Source organism: Mastomys coucha, unplaced genomic scaffold (genome assembly GCF_008632895.1).
Source record: "Mastomys coucha isolate ucsf_1 unplaced genomic scaffold, UCSF_Mcou_1 pScaffold9, whole genome shotgun sequence".
NCBI classification, from domain to species: Eukaryota; Metazoa; Chordata; class Mammalia; order Rodentia; family Muridae; genus Mastomys; species Mastomys coucha.
In genome coordinates, this window is record NW_022196915.1 from 56,075,194 (window position 1) to 56,102,989 (window position 27,796).

General features: G+C 46.0%; 1 protein-coding gene across 3 annotated transcripts in view; it reads left to right on the forward strand.

Annotated features, from left to right (window-relative positions):
- Loxl2 (lysyl oxidase like 2) overlaps positions 1–27,796 on the forward strand; it is an 87,399-nt gene that overhangs the window by 15,448 nt on the left and 44,155 nt on the right. For 2 of the 3 annotated variants that reach the window (XM_031363069.1, XM_031363071.1), the window contains exons 2-3: positions 11,867–12,280; positions 22,522–22,697. In XM_031363069.1, coding sequence (XP_031218929.1) covers positions 11,917–12,280; positions 22,522–22,697 — 540 coding nt within the window. In that variant the 5' untranslated portion in view covers positions 11,867–11,916. Of the gene's footprint in view, positions 1–5,721; positions 5,767–11,866; positions 12,281–22,521; positions 22,698–27,796 lie in introns of those variants that run through there. The other variant, XM_031363070.1, reaches the window with a different exon arrangement.

The following is a 27,796-nucleotide window of genomic DNA, read 5'->3' on the forward strand; positions in this document are numbered from 1 at the left end:
TCTTCTTCTTCTTCTTCTTCTTCTTCTTCTTCTTCTTCTTCTTCTTCTTCTTCTTCTTCTTCTTGAGATAGAGTCTCTAGCTAAACTTGAAGCCCTCTGTCTAAACTGGTTGTCCAGCAAGTACCCAGGATCCACCTGTTTCCATATCCAGTACTTGGGTTAGAAGCATACAAGAACATTCCCAACTTTTATATGGTTGATCAAGATTTGAACTCAAGTCCTCTTGCTTTCACATCAAGAATTTTTAGCCACAGAACCATCTCCTTTTGCCTTTTTTTCTTTTAGTTATTTTTTATTTTTTTTGTTTGTCTGTCTCTCTCTGTCTATGTCTCTTTCTTTGCGCATGTGCCTAGGCGCCCATGTGCCTTCAGAGGACAGAAGATGGTGTGAAGTCCCTTGGAGCTAGTATTACACATGGTTATGAGCCACCTAACCTGGGACCTGGGTGCTAGGAATTGAACTTGGGTCTTCTGCAAGAGCTCTTAACTACCTTGTCATCTCCATCTTTTCCTGACTTCTGGCAGGAGCTGATCTGAAGAAGGCAGAAGTGCCTCCATCCTTCCAGATGTCTCCCTGTATCTGGAGAAGCATATGGGGAATCTACCATGTTGGTTATATTGAGCTGTCAGAGAAGGAGAGAAACAATCTCTACTGTTCAGAGAAAAGCAAAGCCTAGAGTCATGGGGTCAGCACAGCCACACTGCTTTGGGTGTTTGGTCTTCTGAGATGCCTGTTGGCATCTTGTGGGTTAGTTGGATGCCAGCTGAGATGAATCATATGAAGATGGAGAAAATAGGAAGAAAAAAGACACAGGGACATTATCACCAAAGAAAGAGCCTGGTTAGCCAAAGCAATGCTAATTAAAGCAAAATATAATGTTTGCATATCAGTGTGGGGAATCCTCTGTACTGCTGACCGCAGTAGAAGCTGACCATCTCTGTGCCAGCCAGTTAGTACAGTGTGCAGAAATGTTGACTGTACTTTCTTGCCTAGCTAGCTTACTTTTAGGAATGCATTCCAAGGCTGTATAACATCTTAGCAATGCCAATTTTTATCTCAACAATGTATACAGTGGCGAAGAGATTTAAAAGCAGGATTACAATCTACCTGCATGATTGGATACTCTGTAGTTGTAGTTTGGGGTCACTATGTCAAAATACCAGACAACAACTTCAGAGGGGAGACATTTGTGTTGGTTCATGCTTTTCAGAGGGGTAGCTCAGTGTGATGAGGAGGGTACAGTAGAGAAGGTCACACACAGCAGCCAGGAAGCAGAGAGAGCATCTGCCCTGTGCCACGGCTTGTACTTCATCCGGAGGAGAGCCTACTGCCTGCTGTCACTCACTCTACTCCCTCATTTAAGGTCATCCTTCACAGATATGCTTGCATACACACATGTAAATGTGTTCTTTACTAAATTCTTAGGTATCTCACAATCCAGTCCAGTCCACCATCAAGATTAATCATCACAATAATAAATAACTATATCAGAAAAGAATTTGGTATATTGTCTGTAATATACTACTCAGTTAAAAATCAGGTTTGTGTGTGTGTGTGTGTGTGTGTGTGTGTGTGTGTGTGTGTGTGTGTGTGTGTGTTTTGAAGCCAGGTCTCTTTATGTAGCCTTGGCTGTCAAACCACTGGCCTTAAAAAGCAGTTTTCGAGCTTTGGGGATATGGTAGTGCACACCTTTAACTCCAGCACTTGGGAGGCAGAGGCAAGTGGATCTCTGTGAGACTGAGGTCAGCCTGGTCTTTATAGAGAGTTCTAGACTAACCAGTCAGGCTACAAAATGAGACCTTGTAAGAGAGAAACAGACAAAGAGAGACAGATCAATTTCCAAGGCAATATATAGAAATGGATGCCGATTGGCTTTGATCCTCCTCCAGAGCTTGAACCTGGTGGCTTGCATATGCTAGGCAAGCCCTCTACCACTGGGCTCCATCCCCAACTCTTGGCGTGTTGGTATTGTTTTGTTTTGTTTTGCTGGTTTTGTTTTTGTTTGACAGTGTTTCACTATGTATCTCAGGCTGGCCTTGAACTTGCTAATGTAGTCCAGGGTTTTTTAAACTTTCAGTATCCTGGCTCCTTCCTCTTGAGTATGGGGGGCTGTAGGCATGCTCAGTCATTCAGATTTTTCAAAGGCAGTTGATACAGAGGAAAGCTGGAAAGCTGAGCCCTGCAGATTTGATGGTGATTGCACAACAGCTGCATTACGTGCTTGCTTTCTCCCTTTTACATGTTTGCATTTTCTCAGATATTTTATCAATATGTATAACTTTCCCTACAGAGAGGGGAAAAGCACATTAAGATTATTTTTAAGAAAAGAGAAGAGTTGCTGAATTGGATGTAAGACAGTGGAGCAGACAAGGGAAAGAAGCCAAGAGCCCCTTTTCCAGGGAAGATGCAGCACCGCACAGATGACACACCCATGGAGTCCGGGAATCGGGTTTGCAGTCTATAGACATGCAAAGCCAGAAATTAAGAGTTCTCCTTTTAAATTACAAGATCATATTTTTTCCCACTTTTTTTTTCTGGAACAAGATTAGAGGATCTCCAAGACTCTGAAGCCCATGGAGGGGGGTGACAAAGGCCAGGCTAGGGACACAGAGCACAGGGTGGGACACAGACTTGGCCACCTGGTGACCTACATTCAAATCTTGGCTTATAGTTAACTACCAGAACAGCCTAAATTACTGAGCCTTTGTGGCTTGATCTCTTCCTTGGGATAAGGTTGCTGTTGCTGGCTTCACATCAATACCCACCCAACCTGAAGTCCATGGGCCATGTGTATCCCATGATAGCTAATAAGTAACTCAGAACGTTTGTGGATGACGTGTCAAAAGGTTGGTCAGCCCTGCCTGGAGTATGCCAGTCTCCCTTCAGCTGAAGATGACCCTCATAGGTTCCTACATGGATCATCCCTTCTCTATGAATGCATTCTAATGATGGAATTTTATTTGTAAATTAAGCCTGGTAAGAGATTCAGGGTGTATAATGAAATAAACAATTACAACAATACATTGTAATACATACAACTTGTCATGAATCTGTCTTTCACCATCTCTATCTTTTTTCTCTGTGCTATTCAGTTACTGGTCAACTTGATATAATCTAGATTTACCCGGAAAGAGGGGACCTCAGTCAAGGAATTACCTACATCTGATTGGCCTATGGGCACTCATTTTCCTGAGTGATGACTGATGTAGGAGGGCCCAGCTCACTGTGGATGGTGTCATTTGTGGGCTGGTCATCTTGGGCTGTATTAAGAAAGCAGACTGAGCAAGCCATGAGGAGCAAGCAAGCCAGTAAGGAACATACCTCCATACCTTTTGCTTCAGTTCCTGCCTCCGGAGTTCCTGCCTTGAGATCCTACTTTGATTTCCTCAGTGATGGAGTGTGACCTGGGATGTCTCAGCCAAATAAATAACCCTTTCCTTCCCAAGCTGCTTGTGGTCACGGTGCTTACCACAGCCATAGGAACCTAACTAGGATTCTCTCAAAGCATCTTAGCGTGCTGGCATTCACTGTTCTGACTTAAATTTCTCCTGTCCTTCCAGTTTGGTGGAAGATTCATTCTCCTGGTAGATCTTAGCCCCTTCAGCTTGCAAGTCTTCTCTTTCCTGAGAAAGCACATGATGTTTTTTGTTCTCTTTCGTACCTGAGCTTCCAGCCTCTGGGCTGTCACACTTTGGGACCATCACTACTAAAACAATGGCTACCTGAACATAGGTACTGCATGCTGTGATGGACCCAGTATCAGAGCAGTTACAAGATAAGCTAATGATTGACCAATGAATGGGTGGCTGATGTAGACAGCCAAGATACGAAGTACAGTATACAAAGGGGTGGTTGACATCATGGGGAGAGGAGGCAGGGGGCATGGCATAGGCCAGCGTATTTCATCACGTTACTTGGAATGGCTGCACAACTTAAATGAGTTGTTTGTTCTTAGAATTTTCCACTCAATGTTTTTCTCATAAAATTGAGGATGGATAGCTTAAATTGTGAATGGGTAACAGTAACAGTGAAGAGAGCGGGGTGGGGAGTGACTCTTATATTGAGAAACATAGGAATCTTTTTTTTAATGTACTGACTGCAAATCACTTGGCTTGACCTTTGGCAGATCACTGACTTTATTTAATTTCCAGAAAAAAGAAAGCATAGAGAGAAGGATGAGTGCCAGCATTCAGGAGAATAGGCAAGAAGATTTCTAGTCCCAGGCTAGCCTGGGCTACATAATGAGACCCATTTCAAAAACAAACAAACAAGAAACCCAAAGGGGAAGGGTTAAAGACAAAAGCGAGACAAATCAAACCTCCAGGATTCAGTCAGGTCACCCAGGTTCATATCGTTCAGCCCTTGAGCATTCACCCGTGTCATGGAAGTGCACCAGGCTAGGCTGTCAGATTCTGGTCCTTGCCACAGCCAATGGTTCCATTCACAGTTCCATTCCCTCAGATCAGGGGCTCACCTGAGAAAGATGTCCGAGAGCAAGCCAAGCCAGTAAACGTGTTTGTCTGAAGGAGATGAACAGTATTTCATTGTTACTCCCTTGTGTTTGGGGGCTCTCTAGTATCATGGTCAGAACTGTGTGTCCAAGGGTCTGTTCCCTCCTTACTGCGTAAAGCAGAAATGGAACCTGACGGTGGAGTTCAGAGAATTTGACCAGAACTAGATGAAGTCATCACGGTAGAGCCCCTAGTCTAACCCTGGTGACAACATCAGAAGAAAGCATGAGGCAAGAAAAGACACGTGTATGCTCCCTGTCCTTTGCCATGTGATGGCCAATGTTAACCTTTGACCTTTGACAGCAGAAGGTCACTGCTAGTTGACATAGAATTGAACCAGCAGAGTCAGGATCTAAACCCATCCTCCCTTTATGTTTGCTGTTGCTTGCTTGTTTTGAGAGTGCCTCACGTAGCCTAGGCTGGCCTTGCTGTGCAGTTGAGCATGGTCTTGAGCTTGAAATTCTCTTGTCTCCATTTCTCAACTGCTGAGACTTGATCCCCAGGCTTTGTTATTATGCATAAGTACACTGTAGCTGTCTTCAGACACACAGAAGAGGGCGTTAGATCTCATTATGGGTGGTTGTGAGCCACCATGTGTTTCCTGGGATTTGAAGAGCAGTCAGTGCTCTTACCCGATGAGCCATCTCACTAGCCCAATCCCCAGGCTTTGTGTATGCTAATAAGTACTCTGCCAGCACCCCCAGCCAGCACCCCTCTTCTTCAGAATTTACCAAGTCCACAGTATATTTTATTAGAAGCAGACAAGTACTCGTGAGGTTTTCGGCCTTGGCACATAATTAAATTCTCCTGTGGACAGACAGTACACTCTGTGTGGTTTCGTTGACTGTGTTGAGACTTGCTTGTTGTTGACTCAACTTGGGGTTCTGTTTGGCAAGTCTGTGTGTCCTTGAAGGGAATCTGTTCTGTGGAGTTGTTGAATCCAGTTTCCAGAAACTTGCGAATTGTCAGATTGTTGGTTCTTGTTGTTTCTGTGGTCAGTGCCAGAGCTGTCTTGTGTGGAGTCTCCACTAGGCCTGAGGATGGGCTGATGGATCCAATTTCCTTTTCATTCTGTCAATATTTATGTCGTGCATGTTGAACTGATCCATGCAGATTTACACAGTCGTAGCTTCCTGGCAGGTTGACTCTTGTTGGCTCTGGCTGTTTTCTTGTCCTGGAGTGAGTGTTCTCTCACTTTGATCCAGCTTTCTTTTGATCAAGCTGCACACGGTGTGTCTGCCTCCATCTTTTCATGGTGAGTCTCCATGTCTTTTGTGAGAATATGTAGTCTGATTATATTGTTCAGTCTGTCTGTGGTGATTTTTGTCTTTTCACTGGAGCATTTCTTATGCTTTTCCAATGTCTCCCAAAGGCTATGTTTTGTTTCTGGTCCTTGCCACTGTTGAGAGGTAGCGGAACCTTAGGCCAGTGGGGTGTGCCTACAGAAGGAATAGTGGGGGCTGGAGATAACTTTGTTGGTAAAATGCTTATTACATAAGAATGGAGACTTGAGTTGGTATGTTCGGCACCTACATAAGAGCTGGGCATGGTAGCATCTCTGTGTAATCCCAAGGCTGGAAGACAGGTGGATCCCATGGGACTTGCTAGCCAGCCAATGAACTGAGTCAGTCAGCTCCAGGTTCAATGGAGAGATCTTGTCACCAAAAATAAGGTGGAGAGCAATTGAGGAAGACATCAGTATCTGCCCCTGGCTTCCACAGAGTACAATCACCAGAGAAGAAGAGAGAGGGAGATGAGAGAGGGCCCCATGCTCTTCTCTCTTCCTCCATTCCCTGGAGTAGAGCAGTCTCTTCTGTCATGTGCCCCTTCCGTTATATACCTCCGCACACCCAAAGCAACGTGATCACGTGACCGTGGACTGAAGTTTCTGAAACCATGAGCAAGATAACTCCTTCCCCCTCACTAGTTGATTATCCCAGGTATTTTGTTACAGCAACAGCAAGATCACAGATCAAGTTATTTTCTTAGAATACCTTTATTTGCCTATTATAGTAACTCATTCTGGTTTTTTTGTTGTTGTTGTTATTTTGTTCTTCTTATGATGGTAAATACAAACACTGCAGCATGCATCTGTTAAGGCTCCTTAAGTCTGTTAGAAAATAGACTTGGGCCATTTCTGAGACCATACAAGAATCTTACACTTTAATCCCCAGCCGCCTCCTTTGCTCATGTACACCACACACACACACACACACACACAGTGGTTACTGTTATTATTCTTGTGTTTTCACTCCGAGTACCAAACCCAGGGTCTCACTAATGACAGGCAAGTGGCCTCCTGCTAAGTCACCTCACCAGCTCACAGGGCAGATACTTTAGAACGCAGACCACAGATAATGTTTTATATGATAGGTTTGCATTTAGGTTTGCTTATGTAGTTTTCTATTCCATCTTTCATTCCTTCCTAAACCCCCATGGGAAAAGTAACTGGGGTTACTTTTCCTCTGGCTTTAAGATCCCCTCCTAGTACGTCCGTTTTTGATAGCCTTGTTCTCACTCTGTCTTTGTTTCCCACCCCCCAGTGACTACAGACTGCTGCTCCCTGATCAGCTCTTTGAAAATGTCGTCCCATTATCTTCTTGCTTCCTCATTTCTGTGGGGCGGCTTCCTGATGTTCTTTAGATATAGCATACCCATTCCCCCCAGCTATGTGTAAGACTTCCTCTGTCTCAGACTTTCCACAGTCCACATGGCCAGAGGTACTTTCCTCTATGAAGTGCTTGCTTGGCTTTGCTTCTGTTCATCCGAGTTGGAAGTTCTCCACCCCTGCTCGTCAGATGCTTCCTCTGCACATTCTTTCTCTCCCCTTCTGTACTGGCTGGGTTTGTGTGTCAACTTGACACAGGCTGGAGTTATCACACAGAAAGGACCCTCCCTTGAGGAAATGCCTCCATGAGATCCAGCTGTGGGGCATTTCTCAACTATCGATCAAGGGAAGAGGGCCATTGTGGGTGATGCCATTCCTGGGCTGATAGTCCTGGGCTCTGTAAGAAAGCAAGTTGAGCAAGCCAGGGGAAGCGAGCCAGTAAGTAACATCCCTCCATGGCCTCTGCATCAGCTCCTGCTTCCTGACCTGCTTGAGTTCCAGTTCTGACTTCCTTTGGTGATGAACAGCAGTGCGGAAGTGTAAGCTGAATAAACCCTTTCCTCCCCAACTTGTTTCTTGGTCATGATGTTTGTGCAGGAATAGAAACCCTGACTAAGACACCTTCTTTGTGTTTCCAAGCATGTTTTTTTGCACTCCATGTCCTAATGTGTCTCTATCACACATCTCTTCCCCTGATGTCTGGTTTTATTTTCTCAATCATTGAAGGATGCTGAAAATTTCACTCAGCTCTTCCACCTCCTAGCCACTATCTTGGGAAAAGCAGAGACCTATGGGAGCACCCCTCCACGCACATCCTTTTCCTCAGGATCTTTGGCTTTTTGAGTCCAAGCTGCCTCAAGAGCCTTCCAGTGTCAGGAACATGTGACTCGAGCTGAGTTTGAACATCCTAGAATGTCCCCTCGCCAATCTGGATGGCAGATGTCAGTCCCTCCTTGTGGCCTCTTGATACAATTAAGAGACTTGTAAACAAGCTGTGTGAGGCTGCTGTGGACGTGACACAGCCTGGCATTTTATATTAAACATTATTCATAAACAGGAGGAGCAATTGCAAAGTAATGAGACATACCTGTAATCCCAGCACTTGGAGTCTGAGTCAGAGGGATCACGGTGAGTTTCACTCAGCCTGAGCCACAGAGTAAGACCTTGTCTCAAACAAAACAAAGTACAGAAAAGCAAAAACAAACAAAAAAACAAATACAGCAAAGGCATAAAGTAGTAAAGTCATTATCGTATCAGTATATTATCTAGTGTTACCAGGTGATAGAAACTTTTCTTCTCCATTGTAAACTTATGGGGTCATTTTCTTTCTTTTTGATTATTGTTTGGTTGGTTGGTTTCATTTTTCGTTTTTTGGAAGCGTAGCCCTGCCTGTCCTGGAACTTGCTCTGTAGACCAGACTGTCCTGAAACTCACAGATCCACCTGCCTCTGCCTCCCAAGTGCTGGGGTTAAAATCATGCACCACCACTGCTTGCCTTTATGGGGTCATTTCAACAGGCAGGGGTTTTTGTTGAACAAAATTTTATGTAGTGCATGATAATTATGTTTTAGTATGCTTATGTACTGTTTTATAGTTGTTTATGGCAAGGTTTCACTAATACAAATGAGTCTACCTAGCAGAAACAGGTGTGTCACTTCGTGGAAACCCTCAGAGTTGAGGCTCCTGTCACAAAGCCTGATGGATAACAGAATAAAGCACAAGCCATGAGTGACTTGAAAACAGTCACAGAGGACCTTCATTTTCATCCAACGAGACCTGGCAAGGTTTCCTTGGGACTGTGCTCTTTGGAGGCCAGGGTTATGGGTATTCTGCTATGGGTGTCAAAGCCTAAGCCAGGTGCAGACAGTGGACCTGTTGTGGGAACCTCATCACCTTCTGGCCTTGTTTGAGTGTCACAGGATGAGAACTGCTGAGCCTCTGGCAGTAACACAGGGATTTCTCTGAAGTAAATCCACAGGACAGCAACATACAAAGAACTGTGTCTCTTTAAGGCAGATCTCAGGTGACTCCAGCCGAGGGTCATTTAGCCAGTCCTTCCTGGATAGGAAGTAACTCTGGATTGAGCACTACAATCTCTGTTCCTTAGTGTATGTTTAAAGTGAAGTGTGAATGCCCCTGCAGTTTCCAACTGCAGCTCCTGGTGTTGCTTTTAAGGTTCTCATCTCTCAATTTGCTTCCTCCTTGAGACACACCCACAGTCCTTTTCCCATGATCTCCCAGTCTCTGAGTTATCTGAGGACCAGGACACATGAAGTCTCTTGCACATAACCTCACCCTGGAGTTCCTCATAGGTTCCCACTGACTGTGATGCCCATGAACTTGAAGAATGTAGTTTTTCATTTAGCAAATGCTCCTGCCACAGTGCTTGTGGGAGGCCATTCCTTTAGCTCCCGGAACGGTTCTGTGGGCTGCATTTGATTATCATCTACCTTCCAAAGATGAGGAAATTGATGTGCAGAGAAGCTAAAGTTGTGCCCCCAAGATTGCAAAACTTACACATCAGAATGAGGATTCAAACTCAGTTCTCCGGGCTCTAGCATGCTCTCTTCCCATGCAGATAATGCCCTTCCTGATGTTGGGTTCTTCTGTCTGACCACAAAGGGCTCAGCATCTCTCCTGTGAGTTAGAAGCAGGCTGGTCTTAAACCCCTGTATCCCCTAGGCAGAGATACTATAGATAGGAAGGAAATGCCACAGGGCCTTCAGAACATCTCTGAGAATAAATTCTACAGACCCCTTCTTTCTTTGCTCCATCCTTTGCTTTTTTCTGTTTTTTTTTCTTTCCTTTCTTCCTTCATTTCCCTTTCCTTTCCTTTCTCTTCTCTCTCCTTCCCTCTCTATCTCCTTTCCTTTCCTTTCCTTCTTTTTATTTTTATTTCTTGGAACTCAAACTCACAGAGATCCAACTGCCTCTGCCTCCTAAGTTCTGGGATTAAAAGCATAGTGGCACCACTATGCCCAGCCTGCTCCATCATTTTCTAAGGAAGTGACAGGAGCCCTCTGCTCACCTAGGTCACTGACAGTGAAGGGTTTCACACACACACACACACACACACACACACACACACACACACAAGTGGGAACACGGCCTCTGGGCCTTGGAGAACTGTGTAGGTCACAAAGGATCCTGTCAGACTTCTCGATGCAGTGCTATACTGGGGACCCCTCAGACTCCACACTCCACTCATGGCTCAGTTCCTGCAGCCAGATTGCCTTCCTGATTAGTAAATGTGTCTATGAAGCTGTGAAACCTGGCATGGAGAAACCAGAGAAGACTAAGATAAAAGCTTTGTCCTAAAAAACTTTGCCTTGGGCTGGCGAGATGGCTCAGCGGGTAAGAGCATTGACTGCTCTTCTGAAGGTCCTAAGTTTGGATCCCAGCAACCACATGGTGGCTCACAACCACCTGTAATGAGATCGGACGCCCTCTTCTGGTGCATCTGAAGACGGCTACAGTGTATTACGCCGGAGCAAGCAGGCTGGAGTGAGCAGGGCCAGAGCGAGCGGGCCGTCCTGAGTTCAATTCCCAGCAGCCACATGATGGCTCACAGCCATCTGTACAGCTACAGTGTACTCATACCCATATAATAAATAAATAAATCTTTAAAAAAAAAAAACTTTGTCTTCCCATTGGATATATTGAAAATCCCTGGGAAATTATCAAGTCCTAAATCTGCCTTGGCAGGGGATGACTGGGGAAACTGGCCCAGGTTTAGCTGGGCCTTGGGCTGTGAGGAGATTGAAGGAGCCGGGCCTAGGAAGGTGTTCTGAGAAGCCTGCCCTTGCTTGTGGGACCCACTGTCCTCCCTTTCTGCCAGCCTTGTGTCCCAGGAGGCCAGCCCAGGCAGACTTCTCCAGCGGCTCTTAACATCGTCTTGGTTGAGTATAATTGGATTTTCCAATTAGATGCACCAGGAAGAGATTAGAAACCAGGGGGGGAGAGTCACATCCTAGATGTGCTCTGTGGCTCCTCCCTGCTGGTGGCTATAGCTGGCTCTGAGACCCTTTGGTGAAGAACCCAGATGCCGGTAGGTAGCCTCTTCACTCAGCTGTGCTCATTTCTAGAAAGCACTGATGTCTCATGGAGACTCTTGGAGCCCTGAGGTGCTTTCCCCATCCTTTATCAGTCCCCCTCAATTCTGCCCACTTCTTGATTGGGAAAAAAGGAAGAGGGCTGATGAGATGGCTCAGCCGCTGAAGGAGCTTGTTGCCAAGACTGGTGACCTGAGTTGGATCCCTAGAACCCACATGGTGAAATGAGAAAATCGACTCCCACAAGTTGTCCTGGGACCTCCATACCTGTACAATGGAAAGGAAAGGTCTTTGAGTTGAGAGTACTGATGACAGCATTTCAGAGATGAGGACGGTGGTGGGTGACATCGGGAACTCAGACTGCTGTGGCCAAAACATGAGGTGGAAGCAGAAATGGATTAGAATGTAGTCCAGAAGAGCTTTGCATGCTAAGCCAGGAAGGTGATGTCTCAGAACACTGTACAGTATCTACAGCCTTTATGCTAGACTAATGCCCTCTCTCTCTCTCTCTCTCTCTCTCTCTCTCTCTCTCTCTCTCTCTCTCTCTCTTTCTCTCTCTCTCCCTCCATCCCTCTCCCTCCCTCTCTCTCTCCTTCCCTCCCTCCCTATCTCTCTCTCTTTCTCTCTCTCTCTCTCTCTCTCTCTCTCTCTCTCTCTCTCTCTCTCTCTCTCTCTCTCTCTCTCTCTCTCCCCAGAAAGTTCCTGCTGCCACCCTCCAGCCACCTCCTCTCAGCACAGGACAAGGATGGAGATCCATTTCGGCTCCTGCCTCTATGGCTGCTTGGCTCTGCTTGTCTTGCTGCCCTCCCTGAGCCTAGCACAGTATGAGAGCTGGCCCTACCAGCTCCAGTACCCCGAGTACTTCCAGCAGCCGGCTCCCGAGCACCATCAGCGCCAGGTGCCCTCTGATGTGGTCAAGATCCAGGTCCGCCTGGCAGGCCAGAAGAGAAAGCATAATGAGGGCCGTGTGGAGGTCTATTACGAAGGCCAGTGGGGCACCGTGTGCGATGATGATTTCTCTATCCATGCTGCCCACGTTGTCTGCCGGGAAGTGGGCTATGTGGAGGCCAAGTCCTGGACGGCCAGCTCCTCCTACGGCCCAGGCGAAGGTAAGAGATTGTGCTGTGGAGCTGAGTCCACCAGGATACACTCTGATGAGTTGTAATTCCTATTAAGTATGAATTTCCATGTGCCCTGCTGGAAGGTGGGGGCCCCTCTAGGGAATGATAGAGGGAGAAGCCATTATGAACTCTCCTGCTAGTTGGTGACCTCAGACAGTAGGTGAAATTAGCCTGTGCATACCTCACTGAGCCACACTCCCTGTCTAGGAGTATCATGCTTGCATCCAGATTTCTTCTTCCAAGTACGGCTTTCACAGTTTCTCAAAAGCACTCCACAGACTAGAGTTCTGCCCACGTGAAAATAGTTACTATTATTATTATTATTATTATTATTATTATTATTATTATTATTGTTATTTACTATTTTTATTGTGTCTATGTGTGTGTGTGTGTGTTTGTGTGTGTGCACACACTCGCACATGCGCTTATGTTCTTGCATTGGTTTGTGTTTATGGGATCCAGAGATATTCCTCAGACGTTATCCCACTAGGCTTTTTGTTTCTTTCGTTCTTTTTTATTTGATTGATTGGTTGGTTGGCTGATTGATTGAGACAAGGTTTCTCTGTATAGCCCTGGTTTTCCTAGAATGTGCTCTGTAGCTCAGATTGGTCACGAACTCTGATCCGCATGCCTGTCTCCTGAGTGCTGGGACTAAAGGTGTGTGCCAACACCACTTGGTTGGATAATAGACTCTTCAAGAACTGGTGTATCCCTGGAGTCTATGTCCCTGGGTGGGCATGTAGGTGTGGGTAAAAGGTAGCATTTGCAAACAACTGTTCTTCTCCAGACTAGGAGGTGGTTCTGGATATAAAGCTTGCTCTGCGAGCATGAAGACCTTCACTTGGTTATCCAGCACCTATATAAAAGCCGGGCATGGTGGCAAGGACCTGAAGCCTCAGTGCTAAGGATGTGGAGGCAGGGGGAATCCCTGGAGCTCACTGGCCAGCAAGACTAGCCAATTGGTGAGCAGTGGGTTCAATGAGAGACTTTGTCTTAAGAACATAAAGTGGAAGCCTTCTTTCCTAAATCAGCCTCTGATGTCCACATGCTTACACACACACACACACACACACACAGGAGCTGCACATCAACACCAGCTGCTTCTCAGCTGAGCTGCCCACAGGCCTTGGCATGAACCAGACTGTTGGACTAGAGTGAGCTGTCCACAGTCCCTTGACCGTTGATAACTGTACGAAACTCTCCTGAGTCAAAATACGGAACATTTCCGACCCAACCCAGAATGTTCTGACCTCAAAGTTCTGGGTGTGACTGTATCTGGGTCAAGGGGACAGTGGAGAGACAAGTTAAGGTAGACAAGCTAGCCCTTCAACCCTTCTGTCAGCTATTCTAGAAATGAGAGGAAGAAAGGTGTCCCATTTTCTGCACACCTCAGCTCCAGACAATGGGACGCTTCCTGTTGGAAGAGCTGGCCTAACACCCCGTGCTTAGAGTCACGTGTTCCCAAAGCGTGTTCTGGGTTACTTAGCAGCAATGAGAGCCAAAGCGGCCAAGACCAATTAGCTAGGGGCCTTTACAACTCCTTAACTGCATCTGACTAAACTTCCAGTGTTCTTCCATATGTCCATATCTCTGTTTATTCCATCCAAGTGATCTAGGGCTTAGGGCTTACGTCAGATTTATAGACTCGATTCCAGGCCATGGTAGCCTCAAAATTTTATGGTAAATACTCTCCAACGATGGTGACTTTTATCCAGTGATAGCTTTATTTCTTATAATCAAATCGACAACAAGTCTATCATCAGATGAGGAATGTGTGGATCTTCCCCCATAGGAGCCAGCACGAGGGTGGCAGGACAGGTGGGCTTATTGGGTAGGACTTTGCTATGAAAGGGTGACAAGGATCCAAAGGTTCAGGAGAGAGGAGGAGACTTGAAAGGCAGTTAATAAAATGATGGTCTACAGAGTTCATGCTACACAAGGGAGAGAGACAAGGAGGAGGGATCGATCCTGCCAAACAACTTTAACCAATGAGATGGGGGCGGGGGGAGATATAGCTGCAGAACATGATGGTTGAGACAGAGATTGAGGAGGATACAATTATTGATTACAGCCAGGGACTGAGCCATTAGCTTGAAGAGCAGCTGGAGCCAAGGGTAAGAAGGTCTCTAGGGAGAGAATGTGTGGTGACCCAGTACTGCATGTCTAAAGGCCATTTGTGTACACACTGATGCCATTGAGGGTTATGACAGCTGCAGTTTAAGGAAAGGAAGGAGAGAAACAAATACTAGACAAACTGAACACTGCAATGCCAAGGGATTTAAGACCTAAGCTGTCTAAGAGATGAGAAGATGGCTAGTCAATAAAGAGCTTATGAAGACCGGAGTTTGATCCCAAGCTGCCCGCTCCACCCCGACTCCTGCGTGCATGCAACATGCAATCGTGCATGCGTGAGCACACGCACACACAAAGAGAAGGCAGTGGCTGAACATGGTGGGATATACCTACAATCCCAGCACTAGGGAGGCAGAGTCAGGCTCAGAGAGTCTCAAGCCAGTAAGAAAACCTGTCTCAAAATAAAATAAAATAAAATAAAGTCAGGCAGTCAGCACCTAAAGAATGACACCTGAGTGGTGTCCTCTGATCTCCACATGCACATGTATCCAAGTTCACACACACTTCTGTGCACACTCTTGCGCACACACATACACACAGACTTCAGCCATCTGTATATAAAGTATCACTAGTTTGCACCATGGGAGAACTTCTAAATATAAATGTATTTAAGTTTCATGTGCTACCGTGGAGATTTTATTGTTGTAATGGATACACGCTGTACACTCAGTACTGAGCTGTCTGATGTGCTGTGGTTTGGGGGAATACAGAGAACAGTTGATGGAACCATCTGTGGTATGATGACCACAGAGTCTGACCAGCAGGGGCTGCTGGTGGTCGTGCCCAGGAAAGTCAGGCTCTGTGGATGAACTGGGAACAATGTAGCTAACCCATAGCAGACTGCCCTCCTGGAGTCTCCAGACACCTCTAAGGTTCACACTGCCAGACACCTCTAAGGTTCACACTGTCGTAACAAAAATAGGACAATCATCACGAATCCCCTGGAGTTTTCAGCCTAACCTGTAAGCAGGTCTCAACTCCCAAAGTCTCTCTGAGCCCAGGTAAACCAGGGCCCTTTCAGAGAAAGCTCTAAATAGGGCAGCTGACCTTCTGCATACCCTCTGATGAGCTTTCACAGTAACCTGAAACAGGATAGGGACCCTCCACCCAGTTGTACTGACACTGGCAAGGCCAAGGACCCTGCATGTTCTGACTTGGGATAATAACTTCCATTGCCCTGATCAGACCAAGGGCTGAGCTTTCAGCCCAGGTTCATCTGTGCTCTGCCAGATCATCTGCTAATTTGTACACAAACTTTTTTCATCAAAGAAGTGTTCCCAAGAGTGAGTGGAAGGAGTAAAACATAATTTCGCTTCTGATTGGATGGCTTTTCTGTGTCCCAAATATGAGCCTCATCTTATGCCCCAAGTACCACTTTCCTAGCATGCAGATGCCCCCTAGGTGCCTAGAACTCTCTCACATTCCCACATGCAGACATGGAAGCATGGTGTGTTGGACTCAGGACAATCTAGTTGTTGGGTTCTAGATATATTGGAGAAAGCATTGACATGAAACCAGATCAAATAGCGACCCATGGATGGTGATACTGTCTTAAGAAAAGTGTAGACTTGTATATCCTGTATCTATGAGAAGGCACCATGGTCAAGCACAGCAGAGAGCAAGATTACCAGAAGGGAGCGTGAAAGGTCCAGGAAAGTGTGGTTCTGCTGGGTAACAGTGCCCTCAGTACCCCAGGCAGCTGATTTCACACGCAATAGCCAAGTGATGGAACTAAGTTAAATGTCCACCAAGGGATGACTGAAAGCTGAACACAGTGTACACTCCTTTAATCCCAGCACTTCGGAGGCAGAGGCAGACAGATATCTGGGAGTTTGAGGCCAACCTGTTCTACAGAGCAAGTTCCAGGGCAGCCAGGACTACTTAGATAGATTGATCCTGTCTTGAAAACAACAATAACAAAAACAAACAAAAGATAACTGAATAAGGAAAATGCATATGTACACAATGTAATATTAATCAGCTATCACAAAAAACAAAATCAAGTCATTTTTGGGGGGAAATGGTTGGAACTGGAGACCGACCATCATATGAAGTGAAGCAAGCCAGAGCCATCCAGAAAAATACCATGTTTTCTCTCATACATGAAATCTAGACTTTAAAAGAAGGACTTGATCCAGGTGGTAGTGCACACCTTTAATCCCAGCACTCAGAGGCAGAGGTAGGTGAATCTCTGACTTTGAGACTAGCTTGGTCTATATAGTGAATTCCAGGACAGTCAGGGTCACACAGAGAAACCCTGTCTTGAAAAAAAAAAAAAAAACAGAACAAAACAAAAACAAACAAACCAGCCAACCAACCAACAACAACAAAGAACTTGAAAGCAGAGGGGAGACTAGTTAGGAAAAGAGGGGATCAGCAGAAGAATTGGGCAGAAGGTAGTGGGGGGTGAATAATATCAAAGTTCACGATGAACTCTCTCTTCGAGACTGGTTATTGCTAGGTATCCCCAGCTGGCCACAAATTCATGGCCGATCCTCCTGCTTCCACCTCCCTAGTGCTGAGATTCCAGGCATGAGCCACCATGCCAAGCTGAAACCCATTATTTTGTGTAATGACTATAACCTAGGTAGGAAACAGTTTGTGGCGGTCCTCCACACCACAGTAAGAGTGGCTTCCTTGGCTACCAGTGGTGTAAGGGCGCTGCCTCTTCCCAATCTGCCCATCAGCAGCTCAGCTCAGAATGTTCTGGGGAAGAAGCCTCGCTGGCAAGATGGAGGGACCCTTCCGTTGCTAGTACTCGCAGTAAAACAAATACGAGCTTGCTGTAGAAACAGCCGTCTATTAGCAGGCATGCGTTTCAGTGGAGCCTGACGGCTTGGAAACTAGCCCAGATTGAGAAAGTGGTTGGAAAACCCAGTCCAGATGTTTTCAATCAACTCATTGTTCCCACAATGAGTCCAAAGCTCTCTCCTTTGAGCTGCAACCAGCCAGGCATCAGAGTAGGCACGTTGTCCTCGGGCTTGCAAGTCAGGAGACTGGCCCCGTGTCCTCCTTGGCCTTGAAGAACCTCAGCTTCACACAGCAATTTTCTAATCTCTACAATGGGAGTGCCTTGATCGCCTCCCCGATCTACTATGGAAACCATAGAATACATATTTTTTGTTTGTTTGTTTGTTTGTTTGTTGTTTTTACTTACAAGAAGGAAAAGAAGGCCAAGTATGTCCCGGGTCCTGTTCATTCCCTTGTTGAGCCTTTGTGGCAGCCTGTCTGTAGGACATGCTTTGCCTTTGGAAATGAGGACAAGGATTGTGTCAGTAGTTGGCTGAGGTACAGATCACCCAAGCCTGGGGCAGGTAGAACTCAAGTACGGGTTCGTAGGTCTGCTGCTCTGTAGGCCTGGTTTGGTTTGCTTTGGTTTGGTTTGGTTTGGTTTGGTTTGGTTTGGTTTTGTAGTGGCTCAAGGGGCAGAGTGACTACAGTGCAAGTATGAGGACCCGGGTTTGAATCCCTAGCACCTACATAAAAGTTAAACTTGAGAGTTGTACTTATATAACACCCGTGTACTGGGGAGCAAAGACAGCCCCATCCATGAAGCTGTTGGGCCAACCAGCCTGGCTGAATTGATGAGCTCCAGGTTCAGGGAAGCTGAATAGTGACACTGTTGCAAAAAATAAAGTACAGATCAATAGAAGGCATGGTAATGCCAAGCTCTGGCCTCCACCAGTGTATATGCACACATGTGAGCAATCTTACACATGTCTTTGTAGATACACTACATATACACATAGGTGCACACATAGACATGTACACACAAGTATAAAATCACTATTGGATAACCACCTGGTATCTTTCTTAGACCTTTATTTTTCAATGCAGTGAAATATGTCTATGAAAACTTACATTTTAGCCGGACAGTGGTGGCACACGTCTTTAATCCCAGCACTTGGGAGGCAGAGGCAGGCGGATTTCTGAGTTCAAGGCCCGCCTGGTCTACAGAGTGAGTTCCAGGACAGCCAGGGCTACACAGAGAAACCCTGTCTTGAAAAACCAAAAAAATAAATAAATAAATAAAAATTAAAAATAAAAAATAGAAGAAAAAAAAAAGAAAACTTACATCTTAACCATTTGAAATGTATATACAGTTCAGTAGTGTTAAGTATGTTTTTCATTTTGGGGCAACTAATTCCCAGAACATTCTTGCAAAACAGAAGGTCCAGACACATTAAATAACCTTCCCGTCCTTACAGCCCCTGGCAATTTCTGTTCTGCTCTGTTTCTCAGAGTTTGACAGCTCTAGGTAGGAATCATCCCATATTTGGCCTTTAGTGACCAGCTTTTCCCACTTAGCAGAATGTCCTCAAGGTTGGATGTTGAAGTATGCGTCAGAATTTTCCCTTCTACAGTTTTTCCTTATATGTATGCAGTTTGTCAAAAGATGCCAGTTATGAATTGTGCTTCTGTGAGCTTGGGTGTGCAAACACCTTCTCAAGGCCTGGCTTTCAATGTCTGTCCCTCCCTCTCTCCTTTTTTTCCTTCTTTTCTCGTTCTGGGTCCCTGAAGATACTAAACAAGCATCCAGCCACTGAGCTATACCTACAGCTATGAGTGTGTGTGTGTGTGTGTGTGTGTGTGTGTGTGTGTGTGTAGACAGATTATAGATATAGAGGTAGAGGTAGAGGTAGAGGTAGAGGTAGAGGTAGAGGTAGAGGTAGAGGTAGAGGTAGAGGTAGAGGTAGAGGTAGAGGTAGAGATACAGATGAGACAAGATCTCCCTCTGTAGCCCAGGCTAGTCTGGAACTCACTGTATAGCCCAATCTAGCCTTGAACTCCTGGCAGTCTTGTCTTAGTCTTTTGAGTGCTGTGATTACAGACATGGATCAGAGTTCACCTGTAATTGTTTTCTTTTCAATTTTGAGACAGGGCCTCAATAAGCTGCTCAAGTTGATCTAGATCTCACTATGTAGCCAGGTTGGCCTCAAACTTATGATCCTCATCCCTCAGTCTTCTTAGAAGCTATAATTACATCTATATCCCACCTCTCCTCACTCCAATTTTGGAATTCGGAATGATATGATAGCTTTAAAGTTTTGGGGCGGAAGAAGTAGCTTGGTGGTAGAGCAGTTGCCTAGTATGTACAAGGCCTAGAGTCCTATCTCCAGCACCACCCCCACCTCAACAAACTAAACAAATAGAAAAACAAGTTTTGAGAAACACCACACTGTTTCCTACAGCACCAGTACCATTGACACACAGGGCTTCAGTTTCCCCACATCCTCACAGATACCAGTGCAATTGCTATTTCCTGTGTGTTTTTGACAAGAGATCCCTGCAGTAGATAGCTTCCTTGTTGCTGTGACCAAGTATCTGTCAAGAAGCATCCTAAGAAAAGAAGACTCATATTGGCTCACAGTTTGGGAGCACACAGTCCATCATGGTGGCTCTACATAGCCGGAGTCTACAACCTGGGACTCTTCACCACTTCTTGTACTGGCCTTTATTTGTTCTGGAGACTATGTAACCCTGGCTGTCCTGGAACTTGCTATGTCGACCAGACTGGCCCCAAACTCACAGAGATCTGCCTGCCTCTACCTCCCAAGTGCTGGGATTGAAGGCATTCACCACCAATCTGCCCTATCCTGTCACATCTTCATAAACAGAAAGCAGGGGACTGATAGGAAGTGTGGTCACACTATAAACTATTAAAGTCCTCCCCCAGTGACTCACTTCCTCCCATCAAGGACCCGCCTCCAAAAAGTCTCCCAACCTTCTAAAGCAGTGCTGCCAGCTGAGGACCAAGCGTTCCAACACAGGAGCCTGTAGGGGGACATCTCACACTCAAGCCACACCACCCCCCGTATGGAATGAGATGGCCCCTCGTGGTTAACCTCCTAGTGAAAGGACCAGAGGTGGGCCTTGTTCCACAGCGACTTTGCTGAGTATGTAATGATGACTGTGATGGAATGGCCTGTCTCTACCCAGACTCAGTGAAAGGAAGAACTGAGAAGACACTAATTATAGAACTGACTCGTAGGCTTCTGGGCTCCCAGATGGCCTGGTGCCCAGAAACTGAGCTATCTGAGTCAGGCTCTGTGTCTGTGAGGAGCAATAGTGTCAATTGTGTCACCTAGGTCTCCCTGAGGTCAATGTGGTGATGCATGTGGATGTGCCCTAAAACAAGCAAACTCTTCGTTACAGAGCAGATGAACTTTTCCCTGAGTGGCTACTTCTACAGCTGCTCCACCTGCAGAGGCAGATGAGGCTGGCTTGGATTATGGGTATAACTAGAACCCACATTCTTGTCATTGTCCCAGTTTCAAGACACTCTAGAGCAGCAATAAACTATCTCTACTCAACCCAGACCTCCGCAACTCACAAATCCTTGTTGGCTCCCTCCATCTGGCTGATAGGAAGGGGCTTTGACCTGTGTTTCAAAGCTAAAAGAGACTGAACCTGAGTTCAGACCCAGGTTTGGGCTGCATCTTGCATGACATGGTCCTAGAAACCTGATTGGGACAGCAAGGGAAGGAAGAAAGGACAGAGACACATAGGCACACATATAGGAAAGCTGGGATTGGGTGGGCTGTGCCAATTCTGGTGGAGCAGCACCAGCTACAAGAAGCCATATAACATCAGCCTCTGGATGTATACAGCCCAGAAGGAGGGGTTAGAAAGCCTTGGTATGAGGAGCAGTCAGTCTCATATGGCAGTCATCTAAGAGAAGCTGTAGTCACCAGTTTTTGCTCATACTGCCAGTATCCACACACAAACCAGATGAAGGCTTCGCCAATTCCTTTGAGACTAAGCCTCTGGTCCTCGTCAATAATACATATTCACTCAATGCTTCATCGCCTCCCATAGGCTCATATATTTGAATTCCTGGTCCTTAGTTAGTGGAACTGTTTGAGAAGAAATTGTTTGGAAAGGATTAGGAGGTGTGGCCTTGCTGGAGGAGATGTGTCATAAAGGGCAGGCTTTGAGGTTTCCAAAGCACATGCCACTCCCAGTTAGCTGTAAACCTCATGCTTGTGTCTCACGATGTGATCTCTCAGCTACTACTCCAGCATCTTGCTTACCTGATGGCTGCCATGCTCCTGGCCTGATGGTCATGAACTATAACCCTCTGGATCCATGAGCCCCAAATTAAATAGTTTCATTTATAAGGTCCTGGGTCATGGTGTTTTGTCACAACAATAGAAAAGTAAGTTAGACAGCTCCTTAGACATTCACACAGGGCGCTTTACTCCCCACAAAAGCCCCTGTTCTTCTGTGGTACCACCCAGAATGGTAAAATTTCATTGCCAGATAGGTGAGATGGCTCAGTAGGTAAAGGTCCTTGCCATGCAAAGCCACCAGAATTGGATCCCTGGGGCTCACAGAAACATGGAAGGAAAGATCCAACTCCACAAAATTGCTCTCTGATCTCCACATTTTCTCACTGTGGCATGTGTCCCCCAACTCCCCCGTCTGCACACACACACAGCATGCACACATATACAATAGTAATGATCATTAAAATTAAACTTGAGTGTCAAGTCGCCTTGATTTGAAATCCCCTAGGAGACGGAGCTCTAAGGGTACCTATCTAGATGTTTCCACAGAGAATCAACTAAGGAAGGAAGACCCACCCTGAATGTGGGATCCCAAACTGAATAAAAAGGAGAAAAACAAGGAAGCCAGCTAAGCAGCGAAATACACCTCTCTCTGCTTCCTGACTGTGGGACACAGTATGACCAGCCACCTCACTTCCTGATGTCGTGCCTTCCCACCATGATCAACTGTATCCCTTTGTAAACTGTGAGCCAAAAATAAACCCTTCTTCTCTTAAGTTGCCTCTGCCAGGTGTTCATCACAGCATTGAGAAAGGCAACCGATACACCACACAACTTCCAGGATTAAACATGATTTCTGTCCTAATTATACTCAAACTACCACATCTTCTGATCACACCAGCTGCCTGTCCAGGCAAGGAAAGTCCAGTGATCTACAATGAGATGGACAACCTCACACAATAAAAACTAATTGATAGCTACACACACCTGCCAAAATTCAGGGGACTCCCATGTGAGGCATTAGTGCCCCTGCCACCTGGGTTTGCACTGACAGGATGTTTACTTTCTCTCCTCCACTCCCCGCAGGCCCCATCTGGTTGGACAATATCTACTGCACTGGTAAAGAGTCGACCCTGGCAGCTTGCTCCTCCAATGGCTGGGGGGTCACTGACTGCAAGCACACTGAAGACGTTGGTGTGGTGTGCAGTGAAAAAAGAATTCCTGGCTTCAAATTTGACAACTCATTGATCAACCAAATAGAGGTAAATGCTATGCTTTCTTTTTACACTATTGTGAGTATGGAACCCAGAACCTGTATATACTCTGTCTCCACATGGGGTCAATAACATCTTCACTTCAATGTGTTTTCTTTTCCTTGCATATAGTATGTCTTTACTGTGTGTTGAATACTGGGTATTATGGGGATTCATACCAGCTAGATTTGATGAAAGAGGAAGTTGAAGGATTTCTGGAGAATGGATATCATTACATGGATGGAGCATGGAATGAGTTCCCATCCTTCCCTCGGCTGGAGCATCAGGCCACTTGCTAGTTATCATCTTCAAACATGCTTACTCTTTCATAATAACAAGAGCAGCATGGAGTCCATGCAATTCAGGGACTGGATACCACGAACCAAGCTTTGTTTTTCCATGGACCTGACACTGAGGAGTATAGGCTTGTGCAACCCAGTGTCCCAGAACTTTCCACGCCCACTCTACATCCTAATAGGAAACAGCACCCACTTGTACATGACTCTGCTCTCTGATGAAACCGGAAGCTCCCGTAGGTGCTACATCTTAATCACGGTTGCATCCAGCATACAGAGCTCTAGGTACCACATGGGAACCGATTCCAACTTCTGCATTTTTTCTCCCTAGAAACGCATAGCAGCGATTATTGTTCTCTTAGGCAGAGAAGCACCCGAAATCAAGCATGAAACTAGACCACGAAGAGAAGCACCCAGAGCAGACATTCTTTTACAGCACTGGCCTGCCTCTGCAGACATCGAGCTTATTGACGGCATCTTCAGTGATCTTGTGTTCAACCAGAAGCTCAGGACTATCCACTTGGAGTACTGAGAGAATAGAGGTGCAAATAGAAAGGTGCAAATAGAAAGGAACAGGCCAAAGTATCAGCCAGTTGGGGGTTATGAGAGAATCAGATTAATTTGCTACTAGCAAAATAATAATAACAACAGTGATAAATAACTCTGGAAAGGGAACTCTGTGAGCAGCCCTTCCATACGTAAGTGTTAACTAAACTCCTACAGGGCTTCACACATGCTAGCCATCCTACCATCTGAGCTGCATCCTCATCTGTGAACCATGTTACATTGAAAGCAGAACCCCACTGAAATGGAAGAGGCTTAGACAATCTGGGGCCAAGAATGCTGGAAAGAACTTTCTTATTCTGGAAGTGCAGATGAGCAAGCCTAGTACTCAACTTTGACGTTTGTCGGAGGAAAACCACATCCACCATGACCCGAGGATTCCCGTGAGAAAGAAAACACAATCCTTAGTTGCTGGAAAGACAAAGCATGTGTCATGAGGGATGCCGGAACATCATGCCGAAACCAAGTGCACAGATCCTGGTGAATTTGCAGTCACCCAGAGAGAGGGCTACAGAGAAGACATCTACTCTGACAGAGTAGATGGTAGGAACAGCTTTCGAACTGCATGCTTTCCTAAAAGGTCTTCTGTCATCCAGACCAATTGGTGACAAAAACCAGGGGGAGCCTACCTGCCCTAGCCACAGACACACAGGAACAAACCCTCATTCAGTGAGTTGTCCTCCGGGACCTCCCTTCCATGGCCACTGAAAGTAGGTCATGTTGGCCCTAGATTCAAAAGGCCTAAGGAGAACGCTTGACTTGCGAGAAGATTCCTACATGCTGGATTTCATGGTTAAAGCTCATGCTTACATGTAGCTCTGATCCGACCAGGAGCCGCCCAGACCACCTACACAGGATGTTTGTGGGATGCTGGGAAGCTACTCCAAAATACCTCATGTCCGTAGCTGAAGTCATGGAGGCATTCCTCTTTGCTAAAGAAATGGCCCCTATTAAATCATTGTGGGTGAGTGAGTGAGCCATAGCTTTGGTGGATATGCAGTTAGATGATATTGTTGGACATTAAGGATTCCCTGGAGAGGTGGTGACTAATTTTGTATGAGCACAGTGAATGGTCTCTAGTGATTTGCCCTATGTCTCTGTTCTTGACTGTACGTGAAGCATGAAGAATCTGCCTGGAAACAAAAATGTGGACTGGAAAACTACTGAAAGATATCAAACTAGGAGAGATCGCTGGAGTATATGAAGTGAAGATTTAGGAAGACTACACTACTTTGAAATAATAGGTCCCAAATGTGACGGCTATCTCCTTAAAATATAAGGTGTGTTATAGTTTAGGGTCAAAGGGACTTTGACGGGCCAATCCAATATCCAGGTGAAAGAAATCAGGCACAAAAGTGCAGTCATAGCAGGGTGAATGAAAAGGCACTGCGTTTTTAATCCCTGCAAGTGCTGTGTGACTGAACTCACTGGCTCAGTTCTGGGTCCACCTCTTAACCAGGTCACCCACAGCAGGGGCCAAGAGACATGTCTGGAAACCATATCCTAGGAGGGAATGTCAAGAAGAGATACTGGGGGAGCCTCTGTCAGTTCTTTTCAAATATTTAGAGTGCTACCATGGAGACAAATGTTTACAGTTTGTTCCAACTCCCAGAGAAGGCTAAGACAGGGAGGCAGGTAGTGGACAGGATGCAGGCTTCAGCTGAGGCAGTCCCCTGTTCCAGACCCATCTTCCTCTGTGTGCTTCTTACTGATGGTGGAGTTCAAGCAGAAACTCTCTGCCCGTCTGCTAGAAATACTGTAATCAGATTCCAAATGTGGAGGGGACTGGGACTAAATGATTACAAAACTCTAAGGTCCCTTGTCACTAAGAAGCTATGGATGAGCATTTATCTTGTGTTAGAGGCATCTACGGGGCAAATAGGCATCACTGGTGTGTACACGTGCAAAGAAGAGATGGCAAACAGTATGTGTGTTGTGTGTTCAGGCCTTTCCTGGCCTCTTGCCTGGCCCCTCGCAGCCTTGACTTTGAAGCTAGGTATTGACCTTACAGATTCACTGATTGCCTGGAGGTCAGGAACAGATCTCGGTATTACAGATGACCTCCACAGGCATCTCCACGAGAGTGCACCAGATATCTCCAAGAAGAGAGTGGAAGAAAACTGCACCACCTTGGATGAGCTCTTCTAAGCAATGAATGTCAGAAGCATGCCTTGAGAACTAGAATTTGCTAGCTCCAACCCTAAGAACTCAGCGGTTAGGGTTAGAGTTAGGGTTACGGTTAGGGAAAGAGATAGGGATAGGGATAGGGATAGGGACAGGGACAGGGATAGGGATAGGGATAGGGACAGGGATAGGGACAAGGATAGGGACAGGGACAGGGACAGGGATAGGGATAGGGATAGGGATAGGGATGGAGCCAGGGTTAGGGGTTAGTTTTAGGGATAGGATTAGGGTTAGGAGTTAGGATTAGGGGTTAGAGTTAGGGGTTAGGGTTAGGAGTTGGGGTTAGGGTTTAGGGTTAGGACTTAGGGCTAGGTGTTAGGGTCAGGAGTTAGGGCTATGGGATAGGGTTAGGGTTAGAGGTTAGGCTTAAGTTAGGAAAGTATTGATGCAGATCTTATTTAATTGTCTTCTCCAGACTTCTCTGTCATCTTGAGACACTTTTGGGACTTCTTGACCCTGAGTTTTTTTCCCAGGGGAAGAAATAGAAAAATAGCCCCTTACTTACAAAAAGACTCTACCAAGGAAACTCTACAGTTTTGATGCTAAGAGCCCTGATGACTGCAGCCAGAACAATACAGAACAATAGAACCATCAGCATCCTTGGTAACAGTGCTTCTCTGTCACTGGCTAGGTTGTTGTCAGTACTCTTGAGGAGTAGGGGGAATCAATAAGAAAGAAAGTCTCATAGACTATGAAGTACTCATGGAAAAATAGGTGATCAAAGTTCATGGGTCGGGAGGAAGATTCCAGAGGCATGAGTCACTAAGCCTGGAGCAATTGGTAGACTTTCTCTTATACTGTCAGTTTTCTTGGACACCTGTGTTCCCTCTAGACATCATCTGAGGCAATGAATGGCTATACAACTATTTTACTACAGAAACTCGCTGGGTGGGTATCTATCCCCCTTCCCTACATAGACTGTACCATCTCAGCCTGCTGTAGATCCTTAGCTTCAGACCCTATAGCTGAAGGTGAGAATTTCTCATCTTAGGAGACAGACTTGGGACTGTGTCCAGAATGGCTGACCTTTCTTGGGTCACCTGATATCACACTCTAAAACATCCATTTGGCTGAATTTAGAGACAGATGAATCATAGATCAGTCACTAAAACATTTTTTTAAATAAGGTAGGTGGGAGCAAAAAAATGACATGTGCAATACAGATATTTTTAAATACATAAAACAGAGCCCCCAGCAAGCCTCTCAGGATGTCAGAGCCTCTTAAACCAGTACACTTTGTTTCCTGTCTGTGGTGGTTGGAAAAAGCATTAGATAAGGAGAGATGGCAAATCCAGATGTCCTTCGGAGCAACCCTGCAGCTGGTACGAGTTCCTAGATCACATGCTTGTTCCTCTAAGGCTTCTGCTGGGGCCTGTTAGATCAGGAAATGTGTGAGTCTGCAGTGTCCATCTCCTGCCTTCCTTTCTACACATTTCTTAAGGGCTTTCTCCCCCAGAAAAGCAACCAAGAGGTTGGAGATATAGCTCAGTTGGTAGAGTGCTTGCCTAATATGCATGAAGCCCAGGGTCCGACCCCTGGCACCACATAAAACTGCATGCAGTGGTAATAAAGTAAGAAGGACAGATTAGAAATGCCCGGGGATGGGGCCTATTCTGTGAGGGATTCCCTGAGCCTTGGTATCATCACTAAGACAGTAGGCAGCCCAGGAAATCCTGAGTTTTCAACAGAGAGATGCTGCAAAGCCAGAGGTCATTTATGTCCCTGGACTCTACAGGCTAACATTCTTCAGGAAAGATGGTGGGGCCTGAAAAAGCCCCTCCCCACTTTTTCCCCTGTAACCACAAGGACTGGGCATTGAAGCCAGGTTTTTATTAGTCACTGTCAGTGCCAGATGTTTCCATGTCTCCCTCCCAACCACAGCCTTATCTGCCTGCATCTGGAGGTCCAGAGAAAAGGTCTCTAGAGAGCCATCCTGCAAAGGGGGCACTTCCCAGCTGGGTCTCTGATCTCAGCACCAGGGCAGAGGGGCAGTTTGGGTTTAAGAAAAGGGTCAGTTCCCATCTGGGTGTACTTTGGAAGATTCCAAATAGTTTCCCAGCTAGT